Source organism: Euleptes europaea, chromosome 1 (genome assembly GCF_029931775.1).
Source record: "Euleptes europaea isolate rEulEur1 chromosome 1, rEulEur1.hap1, whole genome shotgun sequence".
Classification (NCBI taxonomy): Eukaryota; Metazoa; Chordata; class Lepidosauria; order Squamata; family Sphaerodactylidae; genus Euleptes; species Euleptes europaea.
The window spans coordinates 40633476-40649684 of NC_079312.1; the positions used below are offsets into that span (position 1 = coordinate 40633476).

The 16209-nt window shown below is 44.3% G+C and overlaps 1 protein-coding gene across 1 annotated transcript in view; it reads right to left on the reverse strand.

Moving 5' to 3' along the window:
- The window catches only part of FRMD4B (FERM domain containing 4B), a 167981-nt gene that overhangs the window by 14079 nt on the left and 137693 nt on the right, over positions 1-16209 (reverse strand). Inside the window, exons 13-19 of the mRNA XM_056851063.1 lie at positions 15574-15712; positions 14781-14922; positions 12656-12789; positions 12449-12568; positions 9944-10172; positions 5641-5697; positions 520-667 (exon numbers count right to left, since the gene is read on the reverse strand). Of these exons, the coding sequence (XP_056707041.1) occupies positions 520-667; positions 5641-5697; positions 9944-10172; positions 12449-12568; positions 12656-12789; positions 14781-14922; positions 15574-15712 (969 nt within the window). The remainder of the gene's footprint in view (positions 1-519; positions 668-5640; positions 5698-9943; positions 10173-12448; positions 12569-12655; positions 12790-14780; positions 14923-15573; positions 15713-16209) is intronic.

Consider the following 16209-nt stretch of genomic DNA (forward strand, 5'->3'; position numbering starts at 1 on the left):
CTGTGCACGCTCTGGGGATCTCTGACATTTCCATCCCCGCTACAGTTCCTTGTGCTTCATGCACAATCACTCAACCTTCGGAGCAGCTTTCCACAAGACAGAAGGCGTTGCAGTACAAAGAAGAGGTTTCAAAAGCCCTTTGAGTGTGGGTGGAGGCACACTGGATCCAGCCCAGAGTCAACAAGAACTTAAATTACAGGCCACACAGTACTATTATGTTTCTTTTAACCTAGTTCTTGGAGCCGTACGATAAAATAAGAATCTGAGATTTTCAAAGAAAGGCCTCAAAATCTCTCTTAAGGACTCAGACAAAAACTCAGAAACATAAAAAATGTGTCTTAAGCCACTTCGCACGCTCCTTTTTTCCGTAGCAAATAGGTGATAGATAAGTAAATGCATTAAACGTAATTTGCAAAATCTTATCATGCTGGATGACAGTAGAATGACTTCTTGAATGGAAAAGTAAGCAAACAGGGATAAAGCAAGTGCAGTTTTTTGGCACGGCGAGGAATTCAGTACCTGGAGTGTCTTGATTCCAGGAATGGCTCATTCATGGAAGACTTCCTGAGATGAATCCTCTCCACTCCAAGAGATTTTGGGGGTGGAGATTTTGGAGAAAAGGGCACATGGTTTGTTCTTTGGCCTGGCAGAGCAAGGGAATCACTGCCTGCTTTTAAAAAAAGAAAGAAAGAACAGGATGAAGTCTTAGGGGAAAAGGGATGTAACATCTTGTGACTTTTCAGCCTGTTAAATAATAATAAATAAATTTTATTTGCGGCTAATATGCCAGATAAAACAGAAACTGACGATACAAAGTAGATGTTTACAACCAAGGCCAACAAAATTAGGAATCACCCAATTTTACACTTCTACAGATTAGGGAACGTTGAGGCGACGTAGCTTCATTGCTACGGCACAATATTTTGCAACCTGGGTGGTGATTGATTAGCTGTCTCCCAGCAGAAACCTTCTGGCCCATTCCCCCTCATCACCAGAGCCCATTTCCCTAATCAAAGGGTCAATAATATTGAAGCGGGCTGACTTGTAGAGGGGATATCTAAGAAATACATGCTCAATAGTTTCCAGCTTCTAGCCTGTGTTGTTAAAACTTTTTCTAGGACATCCCATTCAGATATATTTGGTGCTTCTTCTGATTCAAAGTTAAAGATCATTCCCTCCTCACCCAAAAAGGAACTTTGGGCTTTGGAGAAAACATCGATATTCCTGAAGAAAACACTGGTTTTCCTGATTTTAGAAATCAAAGAATAAGTAAAATAAATAAAGTGAGAACAAGATGGGGGAGAAATATTCTCGTACGTAGCCTCCCCCCCCCCCGCCAAAAAAAGAGGTTTTGTATGCAAGAGATCCCTATTTAGACATGTGCAATTTTAGGCCTTTTATGCATGGCTGTTTCTCTCGCGGTCACCCCTCCGACGACTTTGGGTCTTCATTTTGATTATGCATGCCGTTTCCGACCGTCAGAGGTTGCCTTGCTCTCCCCCTGTGTTCCCCTGCATTTTGCCCGCATTTTCAAATTTGAGATAAAACAGGTCTCTGAAAACGCGGGCAAAACACGGGGAAACGCAGGGGGAAAGCGAGCTGACCTCTGATGGAGGGAAATGGCATCCATAATCAAAACAAAGACCCAAAGTCGTCAGAGGGGTGACTGTGAGGGAAACAGCCATGCATAAAAGGCCTTAGTGTGAAGGAGAAGGAAATTAACTCAGTGAAACGTGAAACTCTAAAGGAGAGAGCTTAAGGTTGTTCTTTTCATGAGTTTATTCTTGGAACGCCATCCATTTGGAAGCAAATGCCTTGTGGTGGAGCAGTTGTTGGCTCTGTTGTTGCATTCTACGTCTTTCTCAAAGGCAGAACAGCTGGGGCGAAGCAGCTAGAGATAAGGAAACTCTATAGGAGGACGACTAATATCCTACTAAGACGACATAGTCTACATTTAGCTCAGACTAAGAGAGGGGAATTCGATTTTTGCCAGTATTCTTAAAAAACAGTTCAGTTTCTTCCATAATAAAAATAATTACAACTCCTTTTAAACAGATATTTATTTATTTAACGGAAACACGTTTTATGTGAAGACACTTAGGGATAGGGTTGCCAACCTCCAGGTGGTGGCTGGAGACCTCCCGCTATTACAACTGATCTCCAGCTGATAGAGATCAGTTCAACTGGAGAAAATGGCTGCTTTGGCAATTGGACTCTATGACATTGAAGTCCCTCCCTTCTCCAAATCCTACCCTCCTCAGGCTCCAGCCCCAAAATCTCCAGGTATTTCCCAACCCAGAGCTGGCAACCCTGCTTAGGGACACTCCATACTATCTCTACCCAGTAAAGTCTATGCCCACTGCAAAACAACAGAAGGTCTAAGCAAAGATTTTTCCCATAGAAAACAATTGAGAACACTAAAAAGTTAGATCCGATACTAAAAAAAGTCACTCTAGTTATTCCAGTACTAGCGGAGCCACAACCTGTGACACTTGGCATCAGCAGACAATCAAAAAATGTAGGTTATCCGGGCTGTGTAACCGTGGTCTTGGTATTTTCTTTCCTGACGTTTCGCCCGCAGCTGTGGCAGGCATCTTCAGAGGAGTAACACTGAAGGACAGTAACACTGAAGGAGTAATAGTGTTACTCCTCTGAAGATGCCTGCCACAGCTGCGGGCGAAACGTCAGGAAAGAAAATACCAAGACCACGGTTACACAGCCCGGATAACCTACAAGAACCAATGAACTCTGACCGTAAAAGCCTTCGACAATAAATCAAAAAATGTTTTGTCAGATCAAAATTAAAGGGCACTGGGGACTGCAGAACTCAAATAAGTTACATATTTCAGTTTAAGCGATAATGAGCAGGACGAGAGGGAGGGTGTTTCCTGATAGCTAATGACTACACAAAGGAGTGTGGTTATTTCATTCAGACCGTAGGTAGCTGGCAGGAAATACCCAACCCAGATATTATTATGGCAATTAAATAAATCCTGGAAATCCTGAAAATGTATAAAAGGATCTTAATTGCTTGTTTGTGCGTTAGAAAGGGAGATGTCTCTTTCAAGATTAAGAAACTGTGTTACCAGACCGGTTTTCTTCTTTAAAAAAAAAAAACCTCACTAGCAGTTAGTTCATTTGAAAACTCTCAATCTTAGGTTAATGTTGATAATTTCATTATTGTGTTTGCGATATGTATGTTTGTCACGATTCTATGGATGGACAGTGAATGTTTTATAAAGTTTGATGGGAACTTTATTTTAGTGTGTGTGTGTCAAATGCTGTCGTTTCCGATTCATGGCGACCCTATGAATCAGTGTCCTCCAAAACATCCTATCATTAACAGCAGTGCTCAGGTCTCGCGAACTGAGGGCTGTGGCTTCCTTTATAGGGTCAATCCATCTCTTGTCGGGTCTTCCTCTTTTCCTGCTGCCCTCAACTTTTCCCAACATGATTGTCTTTTCCAGTGACTCTTGTCTTCTCATAATGTGACCAAAGTACGATAGGCTCAGTTTAGTCATTTTAGCTTCTAGGGTCAGTTCAGGCTTGATTTGATCTTTAACACACTGATTTATTTTTTTTAGCAGTCCATGGTATCCGTAACACTCTTCTCCAACACCACATTTCAAAGGAATCTACTTTCTTCTTGTCAGCTTTCTTCATTGTCCAGCTTTCACACCCATGCATAAAATACTATGGCATGAATTAACCTGATCATGGTTGCCAGTGACACATCCTTACACTTAAGAATCTTTTCTAGCTCTTCATGGCTGCCCTTCCCAGTCTCAATCTCCTTCTGAGTTCTTTGCTGCAGTCTCCCTTTTGGTTGCTGCAGGGAACTGTAATTTTTCCAGCTTACATATTTAAGATGAGTACAAGGCAGTGGGAAGAAACCAGCCAAAGGGATGAGACTTTTTAATGTCAATATGGACACTCGTTGGACACGTGCAAGTGATGGACCCCTTTAAGGAGCTCTGCCAGGTGCCTGAGGCTTACTTTCACCTCATTACTCCAACCCTACAAACAGCCATGTCTTTGCTGGTTCTCAATGCACTTTCCTTCCACACGTGGCTTAAGAATACTTGACTTATCCCCAAGATGTTACCCTAGGGTTGCCAACCTCCAGATGGTGGCTGGAGATCTCCTTCTATTACAACTGATCTCCAGCAGATAGAGATCAGTTCACCTGGAGAAAACGGCTGCTTTGGCAATTGGACTCTATGGCATTAAAGTCCCTCCCCTCCCCAAACCCTGCCCTCCTCAGGCTTTGCCCCAAAAACCTCCCACCAGTGGCGAAGAAGGACCTGGCAAGGCTGGCAACCCTATGTTACCCAGAGGCTGAAACTTCATGCTGAAACTAAAAACAAGAATTTGGTTCAAAGGACTTGGTCTGAGGCCTTGATGCAAACTCTGTTGCTGAACTTCTGTTTATTCCCTGAACTGTGTCCAACTCCCTGGCTGGGAGGTTAATTGGATGGTATGCAAACTCTTAGACTGCACTAGTTTCTTGCATGGCTTTTGCAGTCGTCTTTAGCTTATGGCCCTCATCAGTTGCCAGGTGGTCTCTCACAACGATTTCGGGTCATCCTTCTCATGCAGAAGTGTGTTCTGATCATTACTGCATGCAATATGTTTTGACTCATGATTTCCTTTTGAAACTTCAGCTGCAGAATTATTGTTCTGGAGAGTTCCAAAACACAGATGGCCATATGGGTGGGAGGAAAAGAACGATAAACACAGAGAAGATCAAAATAATCCGAGCTTCTCACTAATTATTACGGAATGATTTTTGAACAACAGGCACAGCATCCACAGGCCAGACTTCCTCCTACCCAATGTCAAGTCAGGTGAAGGAAAAAGTTTCCCTGTAATTCATTTTGTAAGAAAGAGAAATGTTGTGAACTTGTACGAAACAGCTATACGCTGCACTGTACTATCACATCTTTGGGGGTTTGTATGTAATGGTCTGGCTGGCTATGACCTAACCCACAAGTCAGTAGTCCATCATTATGACGCATGACCTGTTGTGAGGGATCAGTGTGCAAGGAAAATGCATTCTTAGCCTTGAGCTGCTTTCCAGAAGGAGGGAGGTGGTCTCTAAGAACACAAAAGTTGGACACCTCGGTTTGATGATATGGCTGCACTAAAATGCCGTGATCCTGCTGTGGTTTGCTTAAGATAAGAATGAGCCAATAAGTCCTCATGCCCCCTCTCCTCTCCCCATGTGCAGTAAAATGGAATGGAATTCTTGTGACGTTGTAATCTGATTTCCCTCCCACACACAAAACTGAGGTTTGTTTCTTACTTCTAAAACTAGGATTTACAACAAATTGTGGTTCGTAATGAGGGAGTTTTGGAACTTTGCACCACGTGGGATGGCACAGAGCATGTAAATGTGAAGTTGTGCAGGCTCATTCAAATCACAAAATGAAACTGGTTGCACACATCAGAATCCAGTTCATAGAATCATAGAGTTGGAAGGGGTCACCAGGGTCATCTAGTCCAACCCCCTGCACAATGCAGGACATTCACAACTACCTCCCCCCCACACCCCCAGTGACCCCTACTACATGCTTATAATCTGCTTAAGGTCATAGAACGATGCTGATATTCTTGATCTGAAAAACTATAGTCACATACCATCTTCACATGTTGTTGTATCGGATAAAGAGCTGCTCTCGGATGGGATTATGTCATCTGTGGGAAAAGAAAAAGGAATCTTTAAAATGATCAATATTTCAAGTTACAACTTTAACAGAGATATAGTTATCAGGCATTAGATCCACTCCTTCTAGTATATGTTCAGGTCAATGTTATCTTGTTTCTTCCCCCCCATGTTACCATACAACTTCACACTTAAAACCATCCCAATAGCTGAGCCATTATGTATCATAAGATTAATGTTACAACTTTAGCAGAGATAAGGCATTAGATTCATTCCTTCTAGTATATGTTCGGGTCAATGTTACTTTGGTCACCCAATGTTATCATATGATAATAAACCAGGTTAGAATCATAGAATCATAAAGTTGGAAGGGACCACCAGGACCATCAAGTCCAACCCCCGGCACAATGCAGGAAATTCACAACTACCACCCCTCCCCCACACCCCAGTGACCAGAAGATGGCCAAAATGCCCTCCCTCTCATCATCTGCCTAAGGTCACAGAATCAGCATTGCTGACAGATGGCCATCTAACCTCTTCTTAAAAACCTCCAGGGAAGGAGAGCTTACCACCTCCCGAGGAAGCCTGTTCCACTGAGGAACTGCTCTAACTGTTAGAAAATTCTTCCTAATGTCTAGATGGAAACTGTTTTGATTTAATTTCAACCCGTTGGTTCTGGTCCGACCTTCTTGAGCAACAGAAAACAACTCGGCACCCTCCTCTATATGACAGCCCTTCAAGTACTTGAACATGGTTATCATATCCCCTCTCAGTCTTCTCCTCTTCAGGCTAAACATACCCAGTTCCTTCAACCTTTCCTCATAGGACTTGGTCTCCAGACCCCTCACCATCTTTGTTGCCCTTCTCTGGACACGTTCCAGCTTGTCTACATCTTTCTTAAATTTTGGTGCCCAGAACTGAACACAGTACTCTAGTTGAGGTCTAACCAGAGTGGAGTAAAGCGTTAATATGGGAAGAGCTAAAAAACAAGCCACACAACCTCATACTTAAAACCATCCCAGTAGCTGAGCCATTATATACCCTAACGAATATCTCCAACCTGGTCAGAGCATCCAACTAAGCATTGATGCCATAAGGAATTGACCCTAGACAAGTCAGCTGTCCAGCAATTTTTAAAATTTCTCTTTTGCAATGTTGTCAATTGTTGTGGGGCCACACACACCATTTGCTGCATCTGGCGCAAGTGTGAGCCGCTCTGCAACATGCGAGAGCCATGGCAGAGCATTCTGCAGTCAGTCAGGACTTGCCGGCAAACAGCCCACGACAAGTGACACCGACAGGAGTGTGGGTAGGACTGCCAAGCACACACTTAATCTCCCGATCCCCAGGGACACCAGAGAGGGAGCCCCCGCTATGACCTTTCTCGCACAATGTGGCCTATTGAGCCGCTCCAGAAATCTACAGCTGCAAGAACTTCACAGCTGTACCAGAAGGCCAGTCCTCAATTTTCTGAAAGCCACCAGAACAAAGAGAAGCAAATAAGTTATTTCCGAAGGATGAGATGGCTCACCGTGGCCAAAGTAACTGCATATGCAGCATTAAGGAGAGGGGGGCAGCAGAGTGAGGATATTAATGGAAGGCGACCCTTATGTCCGTAGCGAGCAAGCCAGAGCTATTAAAAATGGGTCGTATGCATGGGAAAGGTTGATTGACTCGTTAGAGGATATACTTTACAGTTGTGACTGGCAGAGTCTGAGAAATAGATGTTAGGCACCGTGAAATGGTAATTAATACAAGAATTATGGGTGGGGAATTTCCCAGCATAATTTATTGCTAACATAATTGTGAATGGCCCAAGTCCTGTGAGGCAGTATATGAGGCACAACGACTTTTTATAAGCATTTCCATTTTCTTAATTCTTCAACTTTTAACTGAATACTAGGCTCCATAACTTTAAACCACTCTGACCTTACTAAATCAAAGTTCTCCTTCCTTTGGAGAGATGTAACTTTTAGCATCTTGTTTGATTTCCAATTACGTGCAAAAGTTAAACATGCTGCAGTGATTAGATACAAAGCTATATCACGTAACTTAATTGGAGCTCTTGTAGGGTTGCCAGGTCCTTCTTTGCCACCAGTGGGAGGTTTTTTGGGCAGAGCCTGAGGAGGGTGGAGTTTGGGGAGGGGAGGGACTTCAATGCCATAGAGTCCAGTTGCCAAAGTGGCCATTTTCTCCAGGTGAACTGATTTCTATCAGCTGGAGATCAGTTGTAATAGCAGGAGCTCTCCAGCTAGTACCTGGAGGTTCTTGAGAATTGTTAAGCATACCATTCTCTAGACTTCAGGGAGTTACAGGACTTTGTGTAATCCAATAATAAGCATATCCTATTTCAGTGGGACTTTCCTCTAAGTAAATATACTTTATATCAGGGCATATTCTGATGCATAATGAATCCATAAGATGCCCCATATGTAAACAACCAAAGTTTAATTTAGGAAATAGCAATTGCAGAATACATTGCACTTTAACATTACCCAAGAGGGACTTTCTATCTTGTTACCATACCATCAATGCCTTTTAAAGCATAGTTTCATACTTGTAAGACTTCATAGCCAATTTAATTTATAGATCTTTAAATGTAGAGTCACCATCAGAGTAATCTAATGTTTCCCAATTGCTATTCAGTGTATCATACACCTTGATTTGTGTTTGACTAATACACATCAGTTAAAGACAGTCACATCACTGACAGCTACTGTTGTGCAGTGAACTGGGCAAATCTGGGTTCAAATCCCCCACTCAGCAATGAAGCTCCCAGGGTGATTTGGGGCCAGTCGGTCTTTTTGCAACCTACACTATTTTTTAGCCATCAAGTCGCAGCCAGCTTATGGCGACCCCAGAGGGTTTTCAAGATAAGGGATGAACAGAGGTAGTTAGCCATTGCCTGCTTCTGTATAGCAACCCTGGACATCTTTGGTGGTCTCCCATCCAAGTACTAAGCAGGGCCAACCCTGCTTCGCTTCTGAGATATGATGAGATCAAGCTAGCCTAGGCCATCCAGGTCAGGATGGTATCAGTTTGAAAATATTGTCATGCAAATGTTTTCTTCTTTTTCTTTCCCTTCTCCATAATGCCACGTGATTATTGTATTCTTGAATATTTTGCTGGCAAAACTGCACAAAAACGCTTTGCATCAATCCACGGATATCTGTATTGCCTCTTCCAGTCACAGAAGGTCCATACAGAACTTCCAGCACTGGAACGATAGTTAAGGCAGGGGTGTCGAACTCATTTGTTAAGAGGGCTGGATATGACATAAATGTCACTTGGTTGGACCGGGCCATGCCTCGCCAGCCCAGATCGGGACTGGGGGGGGGGGCTGCCTTGACTGGCTCGTGGGCTGGATAAGAGCTCTCAAGGGGCCAGATCTGGCCCACAGGCCTTATATTTGACACCCCTGTGTTAAGGCATTCATAGCTGATGATAAGGTTTGGATGACAGACTCCTGAAGGAAGAACAGGAGCCCCCCTTCTCCTCAGCAGGTGTGTAGAACCCCAGAGTAGAAAAAGGATCTGTCATGACCCCTTCTGACCAGCCCATTGACTCAGAGTCTTCATGGGAAGAGCCTGAGGAGTCAAGGAGAACCAGAGGGACCTGGGTGAGCCTGGCATGGCAGAGAGGCCTGCTGACAATGTTTCAGCAGTGCCAGAGGCCATCTTGCCAGATCCTGCAAGGGAGGTTTCACCCCTGGGATAGCCACCAGGCTTCCGCCGGGCAGGGCATGAACCCGGGCCCAACACTTGCTATAGCCCAACTGAGGGGCAGAAGAAATCAGTGCTTCAATTTTGTGCTCGATTCATAATGGGCTCGGTGTTAGTCAAGAGATCTCATGTGCGGCAGCCAATTGCTGCACAAATCAGCAAGATGCACATATAATACTCAATGGAAAAAAGTACCACAGTAGTTTCGGCTGGAAGGATGCCGTCAGCTTTTCCTGTACACAGCAGATTTTTGATTCACTTTCCCCCTTTGACGTGCCTGCGCTTGTGCAGTATTTTACCTATATTCCTCGCTAACCACATTTTTGCATGAAGCATGACAAATTATAGGTGAGCTCTAGACTTTGCTGAAGTCAGGGGGGCTAAAGACCTATTGATTTCTTCTGGGTGCAGCTTTGCCTGTCAGTTGAATCAAGGGCATGTTTTTGTTCCCAGGCAAGTTCCAAGGAAGAACACTCGCACACATCCCACACTTGAACAACAACAAAGACTCTTCCTCCACTCCCCCTCCTTCCAAATATTATGGCATTTCTGGTACCTGTTACGGTTGGGGTTGATTTCAGAGCAGGTTTCTTCCCGCATTTAATCCTATACTCATTGATGGAATTTTCAATCTCCTGAAGTTTCTTCACCGCTTCCGTGTACTCCTGCTTCCTTTTCTTCTTCACATTTTTGCACAGGTCCGGCTCGCCGGCAAGTTTCTTTGCGGCTTCCACTAGCTTTTGCTGAATGAGAAAGTTGTTCTCCAGGTCCTGCAGGGCTGGGTCCTACATAGATGGAAAAATGAGGGGTTGGCCATGTTAGGAGGTCGATTAAGACGTGTCTAAAGGCTTGAATGAGAGAAGTATAATCTATTCCAGGGTGTCTAAGAGGACAAAAAGCACACCTCTAGAACCTACCACTGTCAATAGACTGGAATAGACCTGTACAAAATATCCATAGATGAAAGGATTTCTGCCCTGAGCAATCCCCCCTCCTACACCCCCCCCAAAATGCCCAATGAAATGCTTCTCCTGGGAGACAGGGATCCCTTGGAACAGTATGGGAGTAGATCTACTACAGGAGGGGTGAATTGGCAAAACAAAAGATCTCCCCTCCCTTCCATTAGCAGAAACTTCCACTGGATCCAACTCACTGTAGAACACGGAAGTAAGTGCTAAACTAGAGTATGGCTCTTTACTTCTGCCATCGTGACTTCTGCCATCCTCAAAGGCCAACACTTTATTACTCTTAGAGTGGTTCCTCAGTGGAACAGGCTTCCTCGGGAGGTGGTAAGCTCTCCTTCTCTGGAGGTTTTTAAGCAGAGGCTAGATGGCCATCTGTCAGCAATGCTGATCCTATGACCTTAGGCAGTTCATGAGAGGGAGGGCATCTTGGCCATCTTCTGGGCATGTAGTAGGGGTCACTGGGTGTCCGTGTGGGAGAAGTAGTTGTGAATTTCCTGCATTGTGCAGGGGGTTGGACTAGAGGACCCTGGTGGTCCCTTCCAACTCTATGATTCCATGATTCTATTCTACTCGATGGGCAGCCATGTTAGTCTGTCAACAGCAGTTGAAAAGAGCAAGAGTCCAGTAGCACCTCAAAGACTAACAACATTTCTGGCAGGGTATGAGCTTTCTGAAGAAGTGAGTTGCAGCTCACAAAAAGCTTTTGTTAGTCTTTAAGGTGCTACTGGACTCTTGCTCTTTTTTACTTTCTTACTCGGTTACCAAAGATAAACACAGAGATCTCTCCACAGCCACCAATACATTTGTCATGTCATCCTGAGAACAAACTGCTGCCAAGTTCTTTTGCACAGAAGCCAGTGTGTCAACTTTCATATAATAATGCCCATAATGCCAGAAGCTTTGCTTTATTAGTCAATGTTTGTAAACAATTATGAGGACTGCAGATGAAAGAAGGCTATGTGTGTGTGTGTGTATACACCAAGCCAATGCCTTCGTATGAACCAGGCAGTTTTGCTTCTAAAGTTATAGGAGCACATACAAAAGGATCTTTGTTTATGCTCACCTCACTCTGGGTGATGGGAGCCTGTTGGGCAGAGAGAGGCTAAAAGCCCATAAAGAAAGTAAAGCCAATCAACAATGGCCTTTGGGACAATTTCTCAAGTTACTTTTGGAATTCATAAGCCGACACTGAGAAAAGGCAAAGATGTCATGTGAGAACTAGAACACCAGCATCTCTCTCTCCCTGCTTTGTTCACTTGTGCTGGTATACATGGAGATGGGATTAATGCCTACGCTATATCAGAATCATAGAGTTGGAACAGACCACAAGGGTCATCTAGTCCAACCCCCTGCACAATGCAGGAAATTCACAACTATCTGCCCCACACACCCCTACTCCATGCCCAGAAGTTGGCCAAGATGCCCTCCTTCTCATGAACTGCCGTAGACACACTTTTCATTTCATGCTTTCCTTTTATATGAGCTTTTGACAAGGTAATACACTACTATTCAGAAGCTGAGGAACTCTATGAGACTGAAAATTTAACGCAGCACAGCTTTAAAACAGAGAGGTTCAAATCCAAACCACTGAAGTAGAATGGAAATTTATGGAAATGTATGCCCATTTTATAGGTCAGAATCCCCAGTGGTACGAACACACATTTTTCACCTCCCGCATACCAGGAGAAGAAACCCAAGTGCTGTTTCTCAATCACAAGACCGAGAACAAAATTCCAGTAAGGGCACCTTTTTGCACGACAAAGCTTTTACCGAAACCAACGGTTGACATTCCCAGCAACTTAAACGAAGCAAAATCCGAACTGAGACGAGATCGCTTTTAAAGACATTACATAAGTCGTGAATCCCGCACACAAGTAATTAAGAGTTGGTTTAATCTCGGCTTCAGAACATGTCTCCACACATTTCCTACAATCCTCCTATTTGCAATCTCCTCTCGCTGACCTGACACAACCAAAAGGCAAACTATAAATATCAAAGCCAGCGGGAGACTAGCACACTAGAAAAAAGATGTCCCGCCAGCACTTTCAGCTGCCCTGCTTTGACTAACGAAAACTCCAAATGGGCTGCTCAGGTACCTCCTCGCTGGGAAGCAGGCTGCCGTCCAATTTGAACGAGGTGCCGACACGCCTTCTGACCTGAGGGGGTTTCTCTCCCGTGTTCAGTGGGTACTCCCTGGGCATTTTCCCAGTGAGCTCCTACAGGACGGAGGGAAAAGAATCATTAGAATGAATAAGTTCTATTTCCCCTCCCTGCCTTCGTCGCAAGCAAGGAACAGGCCTCACCGCCTCTCGCAGACAGATCTTCTTCAGTTCTTCCACTTTCTGCAGCAGCTTCTCCTGTAAAAGCTGCTCTTTCTTTTTCAGCTCTGCAATTTTCTCTTTTTTCAGCTCATCGCTGACCTCTGAATCTTGAGACCCTGGAGGATCAATCAAAGCGGAATGCCAGTTTACCATCCATTTCTCTCCTTGGCCTTAAACAATTGGCTGTTACCTGTCAACTTTTCTTAGATCAAAGTGAGCTTTTCTAAGCGGGTCGTCGATATTCTATTTCTGCACTACAATAAAATTCACTGGCTGCTTTCCCTTTCCAGCTGAGCTGTGCGAGTGTTCATGCGCGCACCCCCCCCCACACACACACATGCTATATCATTCAATCTTAGTGTAACAAGAAAGCATTAAGCAACTCAAATTTAGGAAACAGACAGACAAGGAAACTGACAAGGAAACTTGTTTGATCCTCCCCACCCCCCAGCTTTTCAATCATATTAGGGCCATTTTTCAAGCACCTTGCCCATATTCTTTGCAAATCAAGAACTACAGTGAGAGTTACAGGTGTTGTTAAAGACAACGTTCGCTAGACAGGCTGAAAGGTTTTGAGTGTGAGGGGGAGGAATTCTTTAAATGTGTGCAGCTGAAGATATATTATGCCCCCTCCCCACCCAATTATCAATTTCCCGGAAAAACTCATGACCCGAATTGCCTTTGACTTCAGTGCAGCAGGGCTGAAGGTAAAGGGCATGAACGAAACAACCTGTGATCCAGAGTGCTAGACCAGCTGGGTGGGCCAAACGAAAATGCTGAATAGAACTGGATGTCCTAAGACTGCCTTGGCTAAATGTTTGTTGCAGGAGTACAGCCGCTTATCTGTACCAGACTGGACACACAATGACAGAGAGACAGCAAGCAAAAAAAAAAAAAGTTCCTTGCTACTTCGGCAAGAAAAACATTCCACCTGCCAAGAGATTGGGATCACATACTGCTTCTTTCATTTCTCCCTACCACGAGAAAAAGGAACACACGGGTGGAACATGACAGGCTTTAAGACCTTGGACAGACCACAGTCCATAAGAAAGCTGTTTAACTGGAGCGGCATAGCTGGCGATATGGGAAGAAGGATTTTAAAAGGCTGGGAGAAGCCAAATAAAACAGAAGCCCAGTGGCACCTTAAAGACAAACAGCATTTATTTTGCCCTGAGCTTCCATGAGTCAGCGCTGACTTCTTCAAATGCACGAAGAAGCCAGCCAAAGCAGCATTGTGCGAAGGAGAAACCATTTTGCTTCCCTTGTTCTGACTGGAAAGGAGGTTGCAAACCAGCAGTTGGGGGTGCTCTAGACCAGAATCTGATCAGAGCTGCTTGTGAACCAATTACTTGAGGACAGGAAATCCCAAGAGAGTGAACGGAAGGCACCGAGAGAGCCAGGCACAAGGAAGGGCTTGGCAATACCCCACTGGCATGTAGGGTTGCCAGGTCCCTCTTGGCAACCAGTGGGAGGTTTTAGGGGTGGAGCCTGGGGAGGGCTGGGTTTGGGGAGGGACTTCAATGCCATAGAGTCCAATTGCCAAAGCGGCCATTTTTTCTAGGTGAACTGATCTCTATCGGCTGGAGATCAGTTGTAATAGCAGAATTCCAGATTTTCAACCTGGAGGTTGGCAACCCTACTGGCACAAGATATTCTTGACCAGGGATGAGTTACCTTCTATCCATAACAAAAGCTGTGGAGAAGGGAGCCAGCTGAGACTACGGCATAATCCTGACCTCACTGTGGTAGAATTTGGGGCACCAAGTAACAAATGAAGAGCCCTTTCCTGGAAAGGCCATAGGGTCCACGTGACACTCGGAGCTTTGCCACCTTTGTAATGTGAAAATCCTGTGACAAGAATCAGCAACGGCATGACTTATGGGAGGTCCGTTTTCATTAGCAGCCTTGAAATGTTCAGTCCTGACACAGCAGAAGCAGAAACCACATTCTTGTGCATTTCTTTTGTACCCCCTGTAAATTCAAGAAGTAATGAGTCTCCCCAACTGCATTGCGAAATAAAGTTTCCCTGGTGTAAAGAAAAGAACCCTCCCCCCTCGTGCGCACATGCAACCACGTTTCATAACACAGTTATAAAGATTCAGGTTACCTGAAGAGATTAAGCTGCCATTGCTAGCCATAATTAATTGATTCTTTACTTCCAGAGTTGCTAGTTTCGAAACCTTTGGTGTTCCCATCTCCGTCAAGTCCATGGCAATATCGTCCAAGCTTCTGGCCGAGGGAATTTTTGCCTGAATCAATTTAAATGGGCACACAAAACTATTCAACAATTGTGTATTGAGTGACTTCTCAGAAATCTCAAAACAAAGGGTCATGGAAGATGACACTTCACACTAAACCAGGAGCTAAATACAACAAGACCACCCGTATGTTATTTCACTGCCTGTCTTATCTCCTTATTAATTAAAAACCGCTTGATAACCTATTAGGGAGCAAGAGAAAAAAGAGGCCGAAAAGAAATGACCGAGATGTACGTGTGGCAAATTTCTTGTGGAGCTTCTAACTGGAGGTCACCCAAAACAGATCCAATAGCCGCATTATTATTTGAAGATCAAATGACAATAGCAAAGCCAATCAGTATGTAATCCAAGCTTGCCTACTCACCTGTGGCAAGCCAAAATGGCCTCTAGTGACCAGAAAGGGAAGCTTTTGCAAATGAGAAGAGACTCACCTCCTCCTTTCTTTTAAGCTGTTTTATATGTGCTAGAAACAGTTAGCAAAGGTATGTTGGTGCAGGCAAGGTAGTAAACATTTTTGTGGATGTTTGGAATGACTTGCAAGGCTGATATAATCTTGAGGAAGAACCTACCACCTTGAACAAATATGCATTTTCAGCAACAGGGCTAAAGTTTTGGCAGACAGTAGCATGCTCGATAACTTACTTTACTTTGTTTTCTGTCCAGGTAAAATTGATGTTGACTAATTGCCATAACCCAGATGGATTTGATCAGAGAAGCGTTCGCATACCAGGTTTGCACCACAAGACTGCTCTGTCCAAAAGTTCTTCTTGATACTGAAATTCTAAAGCATAAAAAAACCAAAATGGAACATGAAGGACTTTCTTTGTACTGTGTTCAGATGTCACTCTGTCTTTTTCAGTCAGATAAAAAACAAAACGAAAGGCCACATACTGTAGTGACGCAGCATGCCCCATTCCCATTCCCAGTAACTGGCAATCCTCTCAGAGACCAAACTAAATTTCTCTGGGCCTGGTTCATAGTTATTATACAGGCCCCCATGCACACATACAAGCTCATCCCATACATGTGTGTGTGTAAAGTGCCGTCAAGTTGCAGCCGACTTATGGCGACCCCTTTTGGGGTTTTCATGGCAAGAGACTAACAGAGGTGGTTTGCCAGTGCCTTCCTCTGCACAGCAACCCTGGTATTCCTTGGTGGTCTCCCATCCAAATACTAACCGGGGCTGACCCTGCTTAGCTTCTGAGATCTGACGAGATCAGGCTAGCCTGGGCCATCCAGGTCAGGGCCGTCCCATACATGTGTGTGTGTGTGTGTGTG